General features: G+C 41.7%; 1 protein-coding gene across 2 annotated transcripts; it reads left to right on the top strand.

The window, feature by feature from the left end:
* Positions 1 to 1,280: 1,280 nt before the first annotated feature.
* Positions 1,281 to 17,788, top strand: pdcd6ip (programmed cell death 6 interacting protein). 2 transcript variants are annotated; one of them, XM_073462966.1, is made up of 18 exons: positions 1,281 to 1,587; positions 4,717 to 4,771; positions 4,858 to 4,927; positions 5,768 to 5,895; positions 6,496 to 6,649; positions 7,638 to 7,738; positions 9,223 to 9,354; positions 9,585 to 9,807; positions 10,049 to 10,172; positions 10,577 to 10,754; positions 12,220 to 12,331; positions 12,487 to 12,656; positions 13,077 to 13,325; positions 14,889 to 15,023; positions 15,186 to 15,280; positions 15,516 to 15,633; positions 15,741 to 15,943; positions 16,627 to 17,788. In XM_073462966.1, exons 1-18 carry the CDS (start codon positions 1,382 to 1,384, stop codon positions 16,835 to 16,837), a joined length of 2,664 nt encoding a protein of 887 aa, XP_073319067.1. In that variant the 5' UTR covers positions 1,281 to 1,381; the 3' UTR covers positions 16,838 to 17,788. The 2 variants fall into 2 exon arrangements, with proteins under 2 accessions (XP_073319067.1, XP_073319068.1); XM_073462967.1 differs by having other exon boundaries at positions 1,301 to 1,587; positions 9,238 to 9,354.
* The last annotated feature ends 354 nt before the right edge of the window (positions 17,789 to 18,142 follow it).

Below are 18,142 nucleotides of genomic sequence, written 5' to 3' on the forward strand. Positions count from 1 at the left end.
TGATATCAAAGGTGACAGTGCAAAACACTGGCCTTTAGTTGCAGGACAATGAGATGACGCTACAGTAGTTTGCTGAGCAGATGGAGAACACAAAACACCTGCTAAAAGGTGTCTGAAAACAGATGTTTAGGACTCAGGATTATGCTAATGTTTCTTCTAGCCATTGAATCACAGGCTGAATCACATCTGGGATCAGAGTGAATACAGCTGTTGCAATCAATTACCTAACAGGACAGTAAACTCACAATTTATCTGCATCCTAGTGGACCGAAAACAGCTGGTAGTTCACACTTTAATGTCTCAAAGTGTGTCAGTGTGAGTGTTGTTTTACAGGCCACCTAGTAGTTTTTGCATTAGAGGGTTTTTAATTTCCCATATGGTTTACGAGTCATAACTACATTTACTGTACATTTATCGTGCTTATACCGTGCACATTTATGGATCTCCAGGCCCCCAATTGAGCCATTAAAGCCCCATGTTCACTGTGCAGCAGCTGGTTTGTGGCAATTTGATTAATTGTTTAAAGAAACATTGTACTTTTTTTTTTTAAGTTTAGGAATATGCATTTATAAAGAACATTACACACAGGCCTGATTATGGAGACTATGGATCAATTATAATCCCCTGAGTTAACAAATATTGTTATATCAGATTTAGGTGCGTCCTTTCATGAAGAGTGAATACGTTAAGTACATGAAAATTTCCAATAGAGGCTAACGCTTACAATGCACTGTATCAGGATATAGAAAAAACACATGGGTTTGGACGTTTTTATATTAAATTTGATTGAATTTTACAAAAGGATCTTCAGTAAACTCAGTAGGATGAACATGTCACATTAATAAGTAGACTTGTCAATAATTATTCTAAACTATTTTACAATCCAATGGTTATAATGTTTATTTTGTTCTAGATTTATGAATTTGAGTAATCAAATGTATTCATCTGTATAACTGGAGTATTGTTCTTTGAAATTACATTAGTGTTAAATCAGATTACCTCACGGCATACCAGGGTCCATGTGATATTCTGGCATAGGAATATATGTGACATTACACGAAGATTAAGAAGAACGAAGGGTTTATAGGGGCCCAAAGGCTATATTTTGCCCTGTGTGCCCCTAAAGACATAATTCGGGCACGGTGTCCAGTGTTGGAAATGAAAGACTGTGGCCGTGAGAAGATAAAGCTAATTTCCTCGCAGTTCCGTCATTTCTCATTAAAGCGATACTGATTCTGCGCGGTGCGCCTGGCCGCTTCCCATGACGTAATTTGACGTTCCCTGTCAGAATCCAGGAAGTGGGTCGCTCGCTGTTGTTTGTGTCCGTCGCTCGATAACGTCTCTGTTTTTCTGACTGAATATATCGCTTTGACGGGCCGAAATGGCAACGTTTATTTCAGTCCCGTTGAAAAAGTCCTCTGAAGTGGATCTGGTGAAACCGCTGTCGAAATTTGTCACAGCTACATATCCAACGGGCGAGGAGCAGGGGGAATACATCCGCGCCGTGGAGGAGTTGAACAAGCTCCGCAGAAACGCGCTGGGAAGGCCTCTGGACAAACATGAGAGCTCCCTGGAGATTCTGCTCAGGTAGAAAGTCCTTTGTTTACAACACACCTGAACTAGCTAACATATTACTAAAACTCAGAGCTATCCTCTCACCTGTGACGGTGAGTTAGCCCAGTCATTGCCGCACCCAGATGTGTCAGCTTTCAGTTGCTAGCCGAGGAGCTAAAGTTGGTCAAGCTAATATGCTAGGAGGTTTCTCACCATAATAACTGACTCATGTGTCATTCATGCCAAGTTTCCTTTAGAGGCTAACACGGACTTGACTTGTTAACTTGTTTTACCGAACTGTCAGCTATCTAAAAGATTAAGTTACATTAAATTAGCCATTTTAGCTGATGTAGGTATGAGCTCAACATGCTTTAACGTTAGGTTAGCATCAGAGTTAGCTTCAGTGTTCATCTTAAAACTTTATTGTCCTCAAGGTGAAACACAGAGCTCAAACAGACTTGAATATAAAACATAATGAAATGCTAAAAACGCTGCTACCAGTATATAAAACATGTTACATAACACGCTAACAACGCTTTACATCTTAGACAGCTTAAAATAGATTTCGCAACCTAATCATCATCAACCATCATCTTCTAGAAAACTGATAATTAGCTGACTCATCCTATTCCCAAGTTTTGTTTAATGACACTAACCTAGATCACAAATACTAACAATAACTTATGACTAATACTATACACAGAAAAACAACAGATTCCTTCATACATATTTAAACTCATGAGCTCCTTTTAGATATAGTTACATCCGCTAGGCTATGTGTCTACACAGCATCAGTGAGAGAGTCCAAGCACAGTCAGCTCTCCTGTCAGATGTCATTCACATTCAGGCCCACTAACAGCCGAGGCCTTTAGCTCATTGGTGGCCACATGATCAGACATCCAGGGTGGCTTAAAAGGGAACCACAGCTTTTCATATCAGCAAACAGATCACATGGATAAAGCAAAACATCTGTGAATGTATGAGAATCAGGAGTGTGAAGATGCGTGGAGATGTGCACTCCAGAAAAGACCTCTATATACTCTGCCAATAGATTTTATGTTTTAAATAGCTGCTCTGAATGTGTAACACATAACATTACATCAATACACAACTGTTTAAAAGTTTGGAATCACCTGTTAGGTTGATGTTTTTCTTCTTTCTGATTAATCAGATTTTTCCTGCTCCAAACTTCTCAGCATCACTTTTCTAAGAATTAAAAAAAATGAAAAACCATCTGATAACGTAGAGTATTCCTCTCAGCCATCTGACTGTACCGAAACAAGCTTTTGTGGACTGATATTCCTGTTGAACGGTATGTGGATATACACATAATGTACGGTGCAAGTGCCTACCACTTTGCATAGAGGAACTGTGAGACAGAAATAGGATTAATTTTGTTAAACAAAGTTCCTCTCTGTTCCATGATCCACTTACCCCACCTGGCTATTGTTGACTGTTGTGTTGCTGTTATGTAATGATACACTTAGAATGACTGAGCTCTAATGAAAAAGGCCACAGAGGTCTTGACTGAGTTATCCTGCTCCTTTTATAAAAACCTCACCATTGTTGCCTGACTTAATATTTACCATTATACTCATTCGACTCCTAGGTGACATATAGATGCAGACTTTGCCCTCTGACATTTAAGTCTTTGTTCTCAATGACTCATGAGTTATATTATGCACAGAAGGGTTTGCCAAGATTACGTGAGTAGCCAGGTATGCACTTGCCGGGTGCAGGTCTTCCCTTTTTTCCCACTTTGAGCGACTTTCTAGCAGCAGTGCAAAGTGGAATTGTCTTGCGAGTGCCAAGATTCGGCTCTTTAGATATTAAAGAGTGCACCGGCTTGAGTTGCTGAGTGTTGACAAAAGCCAACAGGTGGAGTGCAGCAAAACTGGGCTAATGCAGAACATTTACTTATCTTTAAGACAATTGTTTGTTTTACTAATTTGAGCTTGTAATGCTCTCCGAGAGAAACTACCAGCGACACAAGGAGGTAGTGGTTGATGGACATGCCTGTTGACAAGTTTCAGTTTCAGACCTTTCATGTTCAATTGACATATGACCTGATTTGAGGTATCAAAATTTGTATTGGACAAATTTTTGAATCAGTGCATCCCTGGTTCATGTCAGTAGTTTTTTCCACAGAACCTGAAACATTTCCCCACTGTTTTAATCCAGGGATATCATTATCAAACTCATAATTTACATGTCGGCTTACATTAGTTTACAAATTCATCAATATTTTGAAATGCTTTGTATGTAAGATGTAGGGCATGTGAGTTAGTCCTTGGCCTGGGATAATTAGCATCGAGGTGGAAGCTAGCATGTCTGTGCAGAATGGGTAGCCATTGCTTACTGCAAGCATTGTCGCTCCTTGGCTCTCTGCACATGTCGTCTGTTAGCTATATGCCAGGTATCCAGGGCGACGGGCCCTATCCCTTTCAAAGCTGCGCAGACACAGCTATTGTGTCACCATGGCAACCATTGTTTTGTCTAGGACGCTTTCTTTTTCTCTTTAGTTAACCAGGAGGCTCACCTCATCTCAGCTTTCCCCTGCACGCGTGTCTAACAGAGTCCATACGTAGGAAGCTCTCTATATAAAGCCAGTCTTTGTTTGTGTTTATATTTACACTTCAGTCTGTCCTGGCACTGGTAAAAGCCGACTGGATGAACTGGTAACGGGGGATTCCCAACCAGCCTCTGTGCATGTTGTCATTCCTAATAATAGACTGTTCACATCAGAGGCACAGATACTGCTCGTCAGCTCTTTGTCCTATCTGTGTGTGTGTGTGTGTGTGTGTGTGTGTGTGTGTGTGTGTGTGTGTGTGTGTGTGTGTGTGTGTGTGTGTGTGTCCTGTGGTGTGCTTGCCTGGCCTGATGTTTTTTCCTGACTCATTGTCAAGTGTCTCTGAAATGCCAGGACTTCCTCTGCAGTTATATCATAATAATCACTACCCCAGTTTTTCAATTATGATTTACTGTACGGCCCAATCGCTTCCTTTTTTCTTTTTTTTTAACTCACTTTGACCTAAGGTTACGTTTGATAACAATCAAAATAAAAACTTTTCTGTCTTTCCAGTGAAAACAATAAACATATATATTGGGTATAAACATATGAGAAAACATAGTTTTAATCCTGTCATTTCTTTTTTTCTTCAGATACTATGACCAACTGTGTGCTGTCGAGCCTAAGTTTCCCTTCTCTGAAAACCAGGTAACTGATTGAACACGAACACATGATTGTAGATTTACTTCCCAGACAGAAGAACTTGAACACAAAGCGTCTCTCTGTTTCCACAGCTCTGCTTAACCTTCACATGGAAGGACGCCTTTGATAAAGGATCACTGTTCGGTGGCTCAGTCAAGCTCGGTGAGTGCGAGTCCATTTCTTGAAGAGTATCTGTGTATGTAACTGTGTGTTTACACAAATGCAGGTAGCTGCAGAAGGAGGAAGTAATATTAAGAGGAACTGAAGCCAATATTTGACTTTACCCTTGGGTCACATACCTGTCATGCTTTCTTTTGATCCATTTGTCACTCTTACACACACCCAATGAGAGACAAAGCTCTCGAACTTCAAGGTTCTTGTTATTTTGCGTTTAAAAAAAAAAAAAAGCCTGACAAGGTGCCTTGTATGGTATGAATAATAAAATTTGACACTGTAATATGCACGACTAGTGAATGTTCAGATTTTAGCAGCCTCTCAATAGATGACCATTGTTTTTTGGCTGGTGAGTGAAGCAAATCTTGCATACCACTTGCATATTTTCACCAACATTTGTCTGGTGGCTGGTGCTAATTTTGTGCCCTGGAAGTTTGTGTGTAATGAAAAGAATAATGAAAGCGAAGAATCGTTGTTGAGTTCAGTCTTCACATTTATTCCGTTCACGCTGAATCTTTTGTCCTCTGTGGTGAATTGTGGGAGCTCATGACTGTGGGATTCGTTCCAGTGTACTATGGGTGAGAAAAATGTGGAATGAAGCGGTAGAAAGTGTTGCTTTCACAAAATGCCGACCACACAAAATAAAGAAAGCAGTTAGTATCAGATGGTATCCAAATGATGAAGGATAGATGTCACTTTGTCCTGTGTGTAATCTGAAGGTGAATTATTCTCTAGTTGAAGTTGTTCCTGAAGAGAAACAATGCTTTTAAGATTCACATCAAGAGGACAGCAAAACTTACTCTTGTGTTTGTTTTCTGTGTGTTGCAGCTTTGGCCAGTTTGGGCTACGAGAAGACATGCGTGTTGTTCAACGCAGCGGCGCTGGCCAGTCAGATCGCCTCAGAGCAGAACCTGGACAACGACGAGGGTCTGAAGGCTGCAGCCAAATACTATCAGGTGGGCGTACAGTACTACCACACAGAAATATAGCAACGTGTAGAGTTACATTTCTCTATGAAATTACAACTGTTAGTTCGATATATGCAAAATTAGCAGCTCATTTATGTTTGGTGAGGTAACTGATAATACTGTACTTCAGGAGTTTTATCTACTGTAATCTTTAAGGTGTGTCTGTATTTCCGGACTATTTATCAGAACAACGAACATGCCATTTGTTTCCCTGCTTCTCAATCTTTCAATCATGATAGCAATGAGACCTTGACAAACAAGAAAAACTAGTTTCACTGTCTGCATGTTAAGACGAGTCAAATGCATCAGCATTGAATTTATGTCAATCATCAGAAGTTATTAGCATTAATATACATGATCAAATGAGTTTCACGGTTCAGAGATGAACCAAATTTGCAACTTGCAACATGAGAGTTTTTGCTTTTTGCTGTGTTAATTTTGACTTTTCTCTAATTGAAATAAATGGTATGTGAGAGGCCTGCAGGAATTTAGAAAGTGAGGACTGTTTTAAAAGTACCAAATAAAGCAGGTTCCAGCCTTGGCAGGAGTGTCTCATCTGCTTCACTCTTTGTCTGTCTCACTGTCCAGCTGGCCAGCGGAGCATTTGGCCACATCAAGGACACAGTGCTGTCAGCACTTAACAGAGAGCCCACCATGGACATCTCCCCTGAAACTGTGGGTACCCTGAGCCTCATCATGCTGGCCCAGGCCCAGGAGGTCATCTTCCTCAAAGCCACCTCAGGTACCGAAGGACGGAATCCTCAACGGTCCACATACACATCGTCTTCAATTCAAGACAGGGTGTCGGCAGATCCTTTAAGTGTCCTTAAATAGTCTTAAATTGGAATTTGTGAGGTCTTAATTGCCATAAATATGTTATCTAATTTCTTTTATCCATCTTTTTGTCAAAAGGATCCCAGTTCTTCTGTGTCCAAGTCCACATTTTTGATGTTACAATTTTTTAAACTTACCATTGAACCTCATTCTGTCTTTTTACTTTGTACTCTAATAACAATATTCCTACATAAAACCTACCTCTACAAGCTTTATACTTACCTGCAGTGCTGAATAAGATTTGTCCAAAAAAATAAATACCTGTAGACATCCTGGAGACTGTGCATGATCGTTATGATTTATATCGACTTCTGTCGTGTCGATACTCAGAAGAAGAGAAACACGAACCATTTTTTTTGTCTGAATTGTTAGTTTTAAAAGTGCATCACAGACATGGATCGCTACTTAGTCTTTTGCTCAATAATGTGTAAAAGTTTATAAACACTGGTGTCACAAATCTGCTGGATATAAAGGAACCAGTAAAGCACTACACAGGTAGCCTCTTTAATTGTACACGCATGCTCGTTTTTGCATTAAGGTTAATTTCTTGCAAAGGCAGCAGGCAGTTTTGATCCAGGTTGCACATGTCTGTCCCAGTTCTGTCTACAGAGTTGCTCATGAGATTTTTTCAGCAGAACAGCGTTGAAGGTAACATCATTAAATAAGTTATGAAAACAATTAGACCTATATTTTCTGCCGACACGGTTAGTTTTTGTTATAAATAGGTTTTGTAGGGAGTGAGGGCAATTTCAGAAAATAACCTTTTATGTTCGAATGTATGACAAAATAATCAGTTAGCAAGCTGCAGATGGTGTGATCAGCTTGTGATGTGAGGTTTCAAAGAACACAACTACTTTTCTTGAGATTTTGTGTATATGTACTTGTTCACCCAATAGATAAAATGAAGGATGCTGTCATCGCAAAGTTGGCCAATCAGGCAGCAGATTTCTATGGCGACGCATTCAAGCAGTGCCAGTACAAAGACAACCTTCCCAAGGTATGTGAAGGACACACGTACAGCTACACACTAACCTAAAAACAAACACACTCGCAGTCAGCCATGTGTTGAGTGTGGTGAAGATGCAAACACAGTTCTGTATGTTTGGAGTGTGTTTTGTCTGTCTGATTGTGTGTATTGTTTTGTATGTGTGTATTTCTGGAAAATAAGACTTGAAGAGTGGTACTCAGGTTGCGGGACTGTCCAAATTGCAACCTCTCTCTGTTCTCATTGGTCCATTTCCATCCTGTTTTCACTCTGATTGGTTACTACTAAGCTGCAGTTTGACTTGTTTTCATTCTGAGTGGTTTCTTAACATCTAATCGCAGGCATTTGAAGTACTTACTGTCTGTCTAACACTGACTGAAACACACACAACCACAGAAACACACACCACCTCAGGTTTTTAGGTCAGTGATATCAAAGTAAAGGAAAAAGCAGGAAATGAGTAGCTAGCAACAGCTGTTCTTCTGTTCAAATGGAGCCTATTATGAGTGTGGAGTGCATCGCCAAATTAAAACAGGTTGAGCAACACAAGCATTTCTTACGTAGACATAAGTTGTAAAATATTTACTGGCAGGTGAAGTTTTAGAGCTGGTACAGCTTTCATTTTATGCACTGGGAAATGATACTGAGCATTTTTTTTCATAATTTCTTTGTTTTTTGGTAATAATAGATAGAGAAAAGAGAAAATACAGTTATCGATCATTCAGTTTAAAAAATCAGCAGCTCTCATAGGTATAAACAAATAAAAGCAGACATTTACAAAGAATTGTCAGGTATGTTTTAATATATGCTCAACCTAAAAACGTTTAGACATTATGTTACAGCACAGTTCATTCCTTCTAATTGTACAGAGCTGTAACAGTGCAGCCTGATTTAGTTCACCACCAGTTTTAAACTAAATAGTTATAACTGTGGAAGGACTTCACACACAAAACTAAAAATGGATTAATGGTGCAACTCAGCTCTGGTCGTACATTCTTATCATATGTAAGTTTAGAGTGAAGACATCACTTTATTTGGATACAGGAAACAAGGCCAGGGAAATTGGAAAGTTCCTGTGTTCTCCCTGAATGCATGAAATCAGACACACACATATATACACACACACACACACACACACAAACACACACACACAAGGCTATGGGACATTTGATGAAGGTGTAGCAGCTTTTGCTGAAAGGTTAAACACTCATGGCCTGTTCTGTTTTCTCTCTCGTTGTCTTCCTTTCTTTCTGCATCCCTCGTGGTGGTGGCATTGGCATTGATTGTCCATGTTTGTGCGTGCTTGTGTTGTGTTTGCACGCCTCTGAATGCTTGTGCCTCCTTGTGATTGGCTTCTGTGATGTCATTCGTGATTTGACCTCGCTGGTGTGCGCCTGCCATTTTGTGGTTTGCCTTGCCATCATGCGTGCGTATGTGCGTGCATTTATCTGTTTGTGTGCCTGCGTGTTGCTCCGTGGTTGCCTCTCCCTGGTCAGTATTTTTATTTTCAGGAAGTGCTGCCGGTGCTGGCGGCCAAGCACTGCATCATGCAAGCCAATGCTGAGCTGCACCAGAGCGTCCTGGCCAAACAGAAGAAGCGCTTTGGAGAGGAGATTGCTCGTCTGCAGGTACACAGCTTTCATATGACTTTCAGGTTTGGTCCCACACGATTCATCCGTCACATCTTGAAATAATATGGCTACTCAATATTATTTGAATAAATCTCAAATGTCTTTATATAATCATCAGAAACTGGACAGATATTAGACATACACACCTTGAAGTTCCACATCAAATCATAAAATTCATGAAGTAAAAATGTTCTTCTCTGTTTTCTGTCCTCTGATTGTCCCTCCAGCACGCAGCAGAGCTGGTGAGGACGGTGGCATCTCGTTACGATGAGTATGTGAGCGTTAAGGACTTGAGTGATAAAATCAACCGAGCCCTCACCGCAGCCAAAAAAGACAATGACTTTATCTACCACGACCGCGTGCCCGAGGTCAAAGATCTGGAACACATCGGCAAAGCAGCACTGGTCAGAGCCACCACCATCACACCTCCACTAAGTCAGAAATTCACAGGTGAGAGACAACATGGACAACACAGTTTGACACGTGTAGAGACAAAAAACTAATTATCTACATCTGAGCATCAGTTTTTGAGCCAGGTCAAAAACGGAAGCTTTATAGGAATAGTTTGACATTTTGGGGAATACAGCCATGCTAAAAACATGACCTCAAACTCATTGTGTAGGGAGCGATGGGCACTCTCTGGCCGGATTCTCTTTTTTTAAACCAGTTGTTTATGTTCCTTTCTCCTCAGACTTGTTTGAGAAGATGGTCCCCATGGCGGTGCAGCAGTCCATGAGCGTTTACAGCCAGAGGAAGGCTGAGACTGTTAACAGACTGGTGGGAACGATGAGGGAGGCCACCAATCTCTGCAACGGGTACGCTGTCCCCTGTCTGTATGAGCCTACTTTGCTCTGTTTGTGTACAACAAGTGAAATCATCTTCCCATGAACATTTCTGCGAGTGCTTGTATCTGGATTTATTAAAAATTTATAATATAATGGTGTAACAGGTACCATTAAAATGTCGATACAAGCACTTACAGTATGTTTGTAGTGTAGTGCCCTTAGTAGCAGTTATGCACTTGTATCACACTATTTGATGATTTTAATAAGTGCTTAACAATTTGAGTGAAGTACCCTTTGGGCAACATGCACTTTAATTCATTTAGGCATCTTTTGAAATTGAAATGGCTATTTAACTTTATTTTACGTCAATGCTGAATTAATATTTTCACTGTGAGACCACAATAACTGACAGATGATCTGTGATTGTCCATCAGGGTGCTGGCGTCCCTAAACCTGCCAGCTGCTCTGGAAGATCTGTCTGGAGACTCTATCCCACAATCCATTGCTGAGAAGGCCAGGTCCATCGTGCAGCAAGGAGGACTGCAGAGCGTCGAGCAGCTGATCAGAGACCTGCCAGAGCTTCTGACCCGCAACAGAGAGATCCTGGACGAGGTCAGACACAAAAACACACATTAATACACTTTGTAGATCCCATAACCAGTGAGCTAACCTCTCACTGTACTGCTAACGCTAACCATGAATTGATTTAGAAAGTAAAGAAGGTATTTTTAGAACTGCAGCCTTCTTAACAGCTTGTTTGTCATATGGCCTTGCTTTCTTGACAAAGCAGCATATGAATGAAATGCTGTTAAGCAGCTGATTTGGACGAGTGTTGGGCTTTCCTACCACCGTTACCGGAAGAACACACAATCAGTAAAAAATAAATCATAATCGTCCCTAATGGCGTAAATCCCAGATCAGGATCATCACTGAAAACTAATCCACTGATCTTTGGGCCAAGGACTGTCTGTCCTCCAGCTTCTGCCAAACTGTTCTTTTAGACATCTTGCTGACAAACAAATAAACAGACGGATGTAAAAACATAAAACACAGCCTGCTTCCAAGTTTGTTGGCAAGGCCACGCCAAATTGTCCTAATTTCCCCCCAAAAAAAGTAGTTGGTTGTCTTGTTTAAAGAGCCATGAGTGAGAATGAAAATTAGGAAAAAAAATGGGAAAGGAAAACCAAAAAGCTGACTTTTCTTTACTTTACTTACTACTTACTATTACTTACTTCTTTACCTTACTTTTTCGTTATTTTTTGTTGGATATTCAAACTCTGGTCATTGCTTTTCCTTTTGAATGCATGAAAGCAGTTCTGAAACAATAACTCAATTAGTTGATTGAAAGAAAATTGAACAGACAGAAAATCAGCAACAATTCTGATAATCAAGTTATCATTGAAGTTAGAAGAAATATTATGTATTTTATGACTTCCCAAAAGTATGGATTTGCTGCTCTACTGTCTAACATCACTGTAAATTGAATATTCTGGAAATGAGCGATTTCCTTGAGCTCTGTGAACTTCTTCTGTGCATTTTTGACTTCTTTGGACACTTTATAGACAAAACAATGTATTGATCGATCAGTCAAATTGATAATTAAATCAACTTCAATAATTGAACTATACTAAATTAATCCTCAAAAGCCAGATAATACATACACATGTCCTGTGGCCTTCATCACAAATTAACTGGGGATCACACCAGCCAAAGCAGCACTGGTTCATGTTCCCTTGACTTGTTCCCATCAGTACTTAGTAGTCATTATTGCATTATTACATTGGTACTCAGTATTCATTGGTAGGACCACACCCATATTCGAACCTGGCCTTCATTATGAACTACACTGTAAATAAATCTGTCCGCAGACAGACGTGCAAACATCTGGCGAATTCTCAAAACTGGTTCTGTGATAGTTCCCGATACAAAGGGCGGTCTCCAGGAACACATTTTTTACATGATGACACACACACATACTCACAAGGTGAAAACATTACCAGCCGACGCTTTTGCAGCTGGTAATAATAAAGGTTTAATCATCTGAGGATCTAATGTTTGTGTGCTGTGTTGTTTTCAGTCTCTGAAGATGCTGGATGATGAAGAGACGACAGACAACGAGCTGAGAACCAAATTCAACCAGCGCTGGAACAGAACTCCCTCTGGAGACCTGTACAAGCCCCTCCGTGCAGGTACGCACACACACTGAAAACATGTCCTTCTTGTTTATGCATCAAAGTTTGTCTCCATGTCATCCACTGTTGACAATGCTCCTAGTCCTCTCCTCTTCCCTTTCTCCTTCTCTCTTGTCCCCTCTAACTTCACCTCCCTCCCTACTTTCCCACAGAGGGAGCTAACTTCCGCAACATCTTGGACAAGGCCGTACAGGCGGACCAGGTCGTGAAGGATCGCTACAACACCCACTGTGACATGATCGCCCTGCTGTGTAAGCCAGAGAATGAGCTCAACGCTGCCATCCCCTCCGCCAACCCGACCAAGACACTGCAGGGCAGCGAGGTCTGTCCACCTCTAATAGAATCTTTATATTTTTAATTCATATGGCCTGTTAATGTAAAACTTTTCTTTTTATTGTCATGGTTAGCTTTTTGTCACCTCATCCGGAGGTATTGTGTGTGTCACATAAACACATATACACAGACTCCTGCTGTACAGAAACACCCAGTGGACACTGTGTGCTTTATAGCCCTGTCCCTCCTCCCCACAGTAGCTCCATTTTTCATTCTATTTGCTGACTTTGCATCGTGTGTCACTGGGGAACTTAAATAACTAAGCAAGCAGAACAGGGAAGGAGTGAGGACAAAGTGCATGTCTCTCCACAGCTACAATGAATTAATGCCAAAGTTAAAAACAGCAGTATATGTAGTCATTATAAGTTTGAGAGGTCAGTGACATTGACATCTTCTCCATCTTCACCAGGTAGTGAACGTGCTGCGCTCCCAACTCGCCCAGCTGGAGGAGGTGAAGAAGGAGAGGGAGACCCTTGAGGGAGAGATCAAGGCCGTGACCTTTGACATGTCTGTTTGCTTCCTGACGGCGCTCGCCCAGGACGGGGCCATCAACGAGGAGCAGCTGTCACTCGCACAGCTCGACCAGTTGTACGGTTCCTACAACCAGAGGGTACAGGCCAGCCTCCGCACACAGGAAGAGCTGCTGGGACAAGTTCAGGTAGTTTGGTAAAATTGATTGTTGTATTCCAGAAACAAAATATTGATTCAGCAGCAAGGCAGCCATTAAAGAGACCATTTTTTAATCAGTGGTCTCATTTATAAAACTCTGCAGAGACTCCACAATAAGTGTTTGCATATCTACTCAACTGAGAGGAAAATGAATAAAAACATTTTGTCTGGCACAGAAAAACAGGTTTTTGTGGGTGCGGTGGAGGTTACAAAGCACTTATTAAGTCCTTTATTCACGTAGTCCTCTAGCAGTGCGAGGGCACTGAAAGTCTGTGTGCATCCCAGACTGACTGCTTCACACCCGCCAAAGTGATCACGACATTCAGTGGTAACCCCTACAGTGGGATGTCATTTTAAAATGAAAGTTTGATATGTGAACACTTTTTATTTATATAAATCTTTGTTGAGATGAACTCGGCCTGCATTATGATTAGGAGTCACAATGAGGACATGGAGCGTATAAATTGTGTGAGAGAGCTGTCACTGACATCGTTTCCAGGCTTCGATAATTTATACAGTCCATATGTGAAGATGGTGAAGATGTACCGGGCGAGCTGACTGGAGAAGGCTGAGTGTGTGTGCGTGTGTGGCAGCCACTGTGTTTCCAGTGCACTATGTGCAGCAGTTATGTTTACTGCAGCGAAAATACACACAAAAACTATATGGAAACTAAAATGGTACTTAGAAGATATTATTAAAGCAATGTCCCATCTGTTCCACAATTCTTTAATGCTAGTTGATGTTATCTTGAATTTGTACAAGTAATGATGATAATTTCATCAGTTAGTTAACATGGTTGAGGTGAAAAGGACTCACTATGTTCATGCTTGATATCGAGAAAGGCAGGACAGACTTAGTCAGTCAACCACGAGTGTCACCACTGTCCGTCCCTCTCTGCTGCGCTCTGGGGGGATAGTGATGGTGAGCCAGCACTGATGAAATATCTAGCAGACTTTGATTTGAGATCTGGCTTCACAATTGATAGGTGCTTATGGATTAGTTTATCATAACATGGATATGTGATAATTGTTTGATATTAAGTGGAATTGTATGTGGATGTGTGAGAGGCTTCATTTTACAATCTGGCTTCAATTCACCACCTCACCCTCTGCGTTGCCAGTTCCCCCTGCTTCCAAAATGTTCTTACGCATGGGTCAGAGTTTGCTTACAGGTGCGCACATTTTCCCGTCATGTTTCTTTTTAAAGATCACAACTTTTGCGTTGGAAGTGGCGCACGCCTCTTCGGGCCAGAATTTGTACTGTTTCTAAATGAGACCCCTGGTCGTGTTTTTGTTCTGAAGCAGATCCTAACAAAAAGTGAATCTCTTACTGGATTCAGTGAAGCGTGACTTATATAAACAAAACCACATGCAAGCAGATTACAAAGGTCACAGAGACACAGAGTCAATAAAACCCAGCTTGCCCACTTAAAGTGCCAGTGTGTGTGTGAAGAAAGAATTTTTGTTTTATTGGACATAAATATACTTGTGGTGACAGAGGTTAACCTCCTCAAATTCACGCTCCATCTTATCCGCCTGTGATCTTCTTCCAGACGTCCCACCAGGAGTTCAGCAGTCTGAAGCAGTCCAACACGGAGGCCAACCAGAGGGAGGAGGTGCTGAAGAAGCTGGCTTCAGCCCATGACAGCTACGTTGAGATCAGCAGCAACCTGCGCGAAGGCACCAAGGTAATCGCTCAGCACAACACACCTGCACACGTGCCTCGGTGAGGACGAACTGCAGTAATTCATATCTTGTCGGACACTTTCTGCTTTTATTTGTTTTTTGTTGTGGGGTTTTTTGCAGACTGGGTGATTTATTTTCGTCCCCTTTTGTTTCTCCCTCCTCAGTTCTACAACGACCTGACAGAAATCCTGCTCAAGTTCCAGAACAAATGCAGCGACATCGTTTTCGCTCGTAAGACAGAGCGGGATGAACTACTTAAGTATGTATTTTCCTGGTTTTGTTTACTCGATTGATGTGCAGGTTTTTTTATTTTCTTGTTGTAGTGTGTCTCATTTAATTTTTGAAGCTAATTCCAGTATTAGATCCTGAATGTGTTTTAGTATGCGAATTATGATTTTAATGAACAACTGTACTGAACTGTAAGGGTTCATGAGAGCTGATAAATGCATGAATAAGAGGGAAACATTGCAGCACAGTCACTGTTTGAATTTCAGGGAGCTGCAGCAGAGCATCGCCCGAGAGCCCAGCGCTCCAAACTTCAACGTCCCCGCCTATCAGAGCACCCCAGCTGCCCCCGCCGGCGGCCCAACCCCTGCACCCAGGACCGTATTTGTAAGCAGCCACTCACAAAGCCAAATGTTGAACACCTCTGCAGCACATGTGAGGCCGATGAATATATATTACATATTGATCTGTGTGATATCTCTTTCTACCTGCAGACTCCACCTGCCCAGCAGCAGCAGCCCCAGGCGAAGCCCCTGCCGCCAGCAAGGCCTCCACCACCAAGCTTCACTCCTCAGGCAGCGTCCACCACGCCCACCAGCGCACCACCCACTGGCCCTCCCACTGGCAACCCTCCACCTTTGGCTCCACCAAATCAGGCCCAGGGACCACCTTACCCCAGCTATCAGGGCTATCCAGGGTGAGTTTCCCCTCAAGACACTCTGGTTTCTTAGTACAAATTAATCCCCATAATAACTCAATGTGTTGAATTAGAGGACATGATATTATCCTTCTTCTTAGAAATCCTTCTACTAGCTGTTTCTAAGAATTTAGACAGTTAAAGCCTGTCATCCAGCATAAATCAAAAATCCTCTTAGGTTATGAAAACATACATGTCTCTGTACTTGATCTGCTCTGATACAGGTGGAAGTGTAGAAACGACATGTTGTGGATTTTTCTGGAGTAACATGCTGTACTTATTTCTTTCTGAATACCAGCCAGGCTGTGTCTTGTTGTCACCATGATGTTTGCGTGGCAACCAGCCTTGACACCAGTAGCTGTTTCTCCTTGGTTCCAGTCTTTACATTTCCTAAAATTCAGATTAAACAACAAAACACCATGACAATTAATCATCTTTAGAGGTGCTGGCTGGTGGTTTCCTTTTTACCTGCAAACAGAGCCAGGATAGCCGTTTCCTAACCTGCTGCAGGCTCCAGTTGTGTACTTTTCACACAGACATGAGAGCGATATCAATCTCCATATTATTCCAAGATAGCTAAGTAAAATCAAAGAAGCGTATCTCCCAAAATGTTGAACTATTTAATTAAAAAGTTGGTCAGTATCATTCTCACATTTGTTTTCTCTGTTATGTTGTCCACACAGGTACTTCCAGATGCCTATGGGCTACAATCCCTACGCTTACGGCCAGTACAACATGCCCAACATGCCCAACATGCCTAATATGCCCTACTCGCCCTACCAGGCGACTCCAGGACAGGGAGGCTACCCAGCAGCCCCTCCCACCGGACAGCCTGGCTACCCTGGCTACCCACAGCAACCCCCTCAGCAGCAGCCCTACTACCCTCAGCAATAACTCTTCTCTCCATCCCCTCATTCTCCTTCTCACCAGTTAACACCAAATAAAAGATACCCCCAGCAATAACACTTCATCTCCATTAGCTCCCTCCTCTCTCATCTTTTTGTTTTCCATCACTAACAGCAGCGATAGAAACCCAAGTCATGGGCGACCTCAGAGCTGCTTTGCACTTCTCTCAGAAAGGCTTTATTCCTTTGTCACTTCTTATTCCTTTCTCCTCTTCATCTCACACTCCCTTTTCATTTCTTAGATCATGTTTTCTTGGTTCTAACAGCACTTTTCTTGAACTATTTCATATTCATCGATGCACTAACCCCTCCTTTTGCCTGTAAGGTTATTTTTTATGTACTCATTTTCTAATGGTTTTTTGTTAATGGTTTAATTTAAACCCTAACTGGTTTCCAATGATAACTGACTCTTTGTCTGGGCTGGACTGCTGTACAACACTCATGGAGGCGCACAGAACCCTAGGATGTTTCCTGGGTCGGGTGGATTTGTTGAGTGGGCGGATGGGTGGTCATTACTAGTCATGCCACTGATGGGAGGGCACAGCCACATCCTCACTCCCCCACCCACTCAGTCAACCCCCAGTGCTTCTATATCAACTATATTCCTATTTTTGTAATGAATACTGATGCCTCGCTGATATATAAACCTATAAAAACGAATGGCCTGTAGGTTTTCTAATGTAGATGAAGACTGTTGAGAGTTCTGGTCTGTTTTTCTTTCTTCTTTTTTTCGCTCTTTTTCTCTTCTCTCACCCAGGGAATGTTGGTATATTTCTGTGTTACAATCAGAGGCTGTTCAAGTGGGAGAAATGATTCTATTATATAAATATATGTATAAATAAGACTCTGTTAACTGAGACACTCTGTGTGCTGCCCTCTCATGCTCTTTGTGTTTATTTTTATTCCTCAGCTCTAATGTGATTAAAAACAACAACTGCCAGCCAGAATTTGTCTGTCTTTAAATGTTGGATGTGTTGATTGTGTCTTGTTTTTTTTTTTTAATCAAACTGTGGAGATTTGTAAAGCAGCCAGAAGAGGGCAGTCCTGCAGCTCGCAGAGGAAGCAGCAGGGCTGAAGCTGAGCAGGAGTTCACTTGCATTGTTGCTCCTTTCAGCCAATCAGGGAGTGAGTTGTGCCATCCGACTAATCGGACGCCTTTTGACCTCCTGAGCATTGGGGGCAGAGCCCATTTAGATGACATGCAAATTACGTTCCAGCGAGGTCGTGATCTCATCCAATCATATTTCCCCGCAGGTGATTTCTCCACAGACAGATTTCATCCCCAGATATTTAT

Source organism: Pagrus major, chromosome 3, assembly GCF_040436345.1.
Source record: "Pagrus major chromosome 3, Pma_NU_1.0".
Lineage (NCBI taxonomy): Eukaryota > Metazoa > Chordata > Actinopteri > Spariformes > Sparidae > Pagrus > Pagrus major.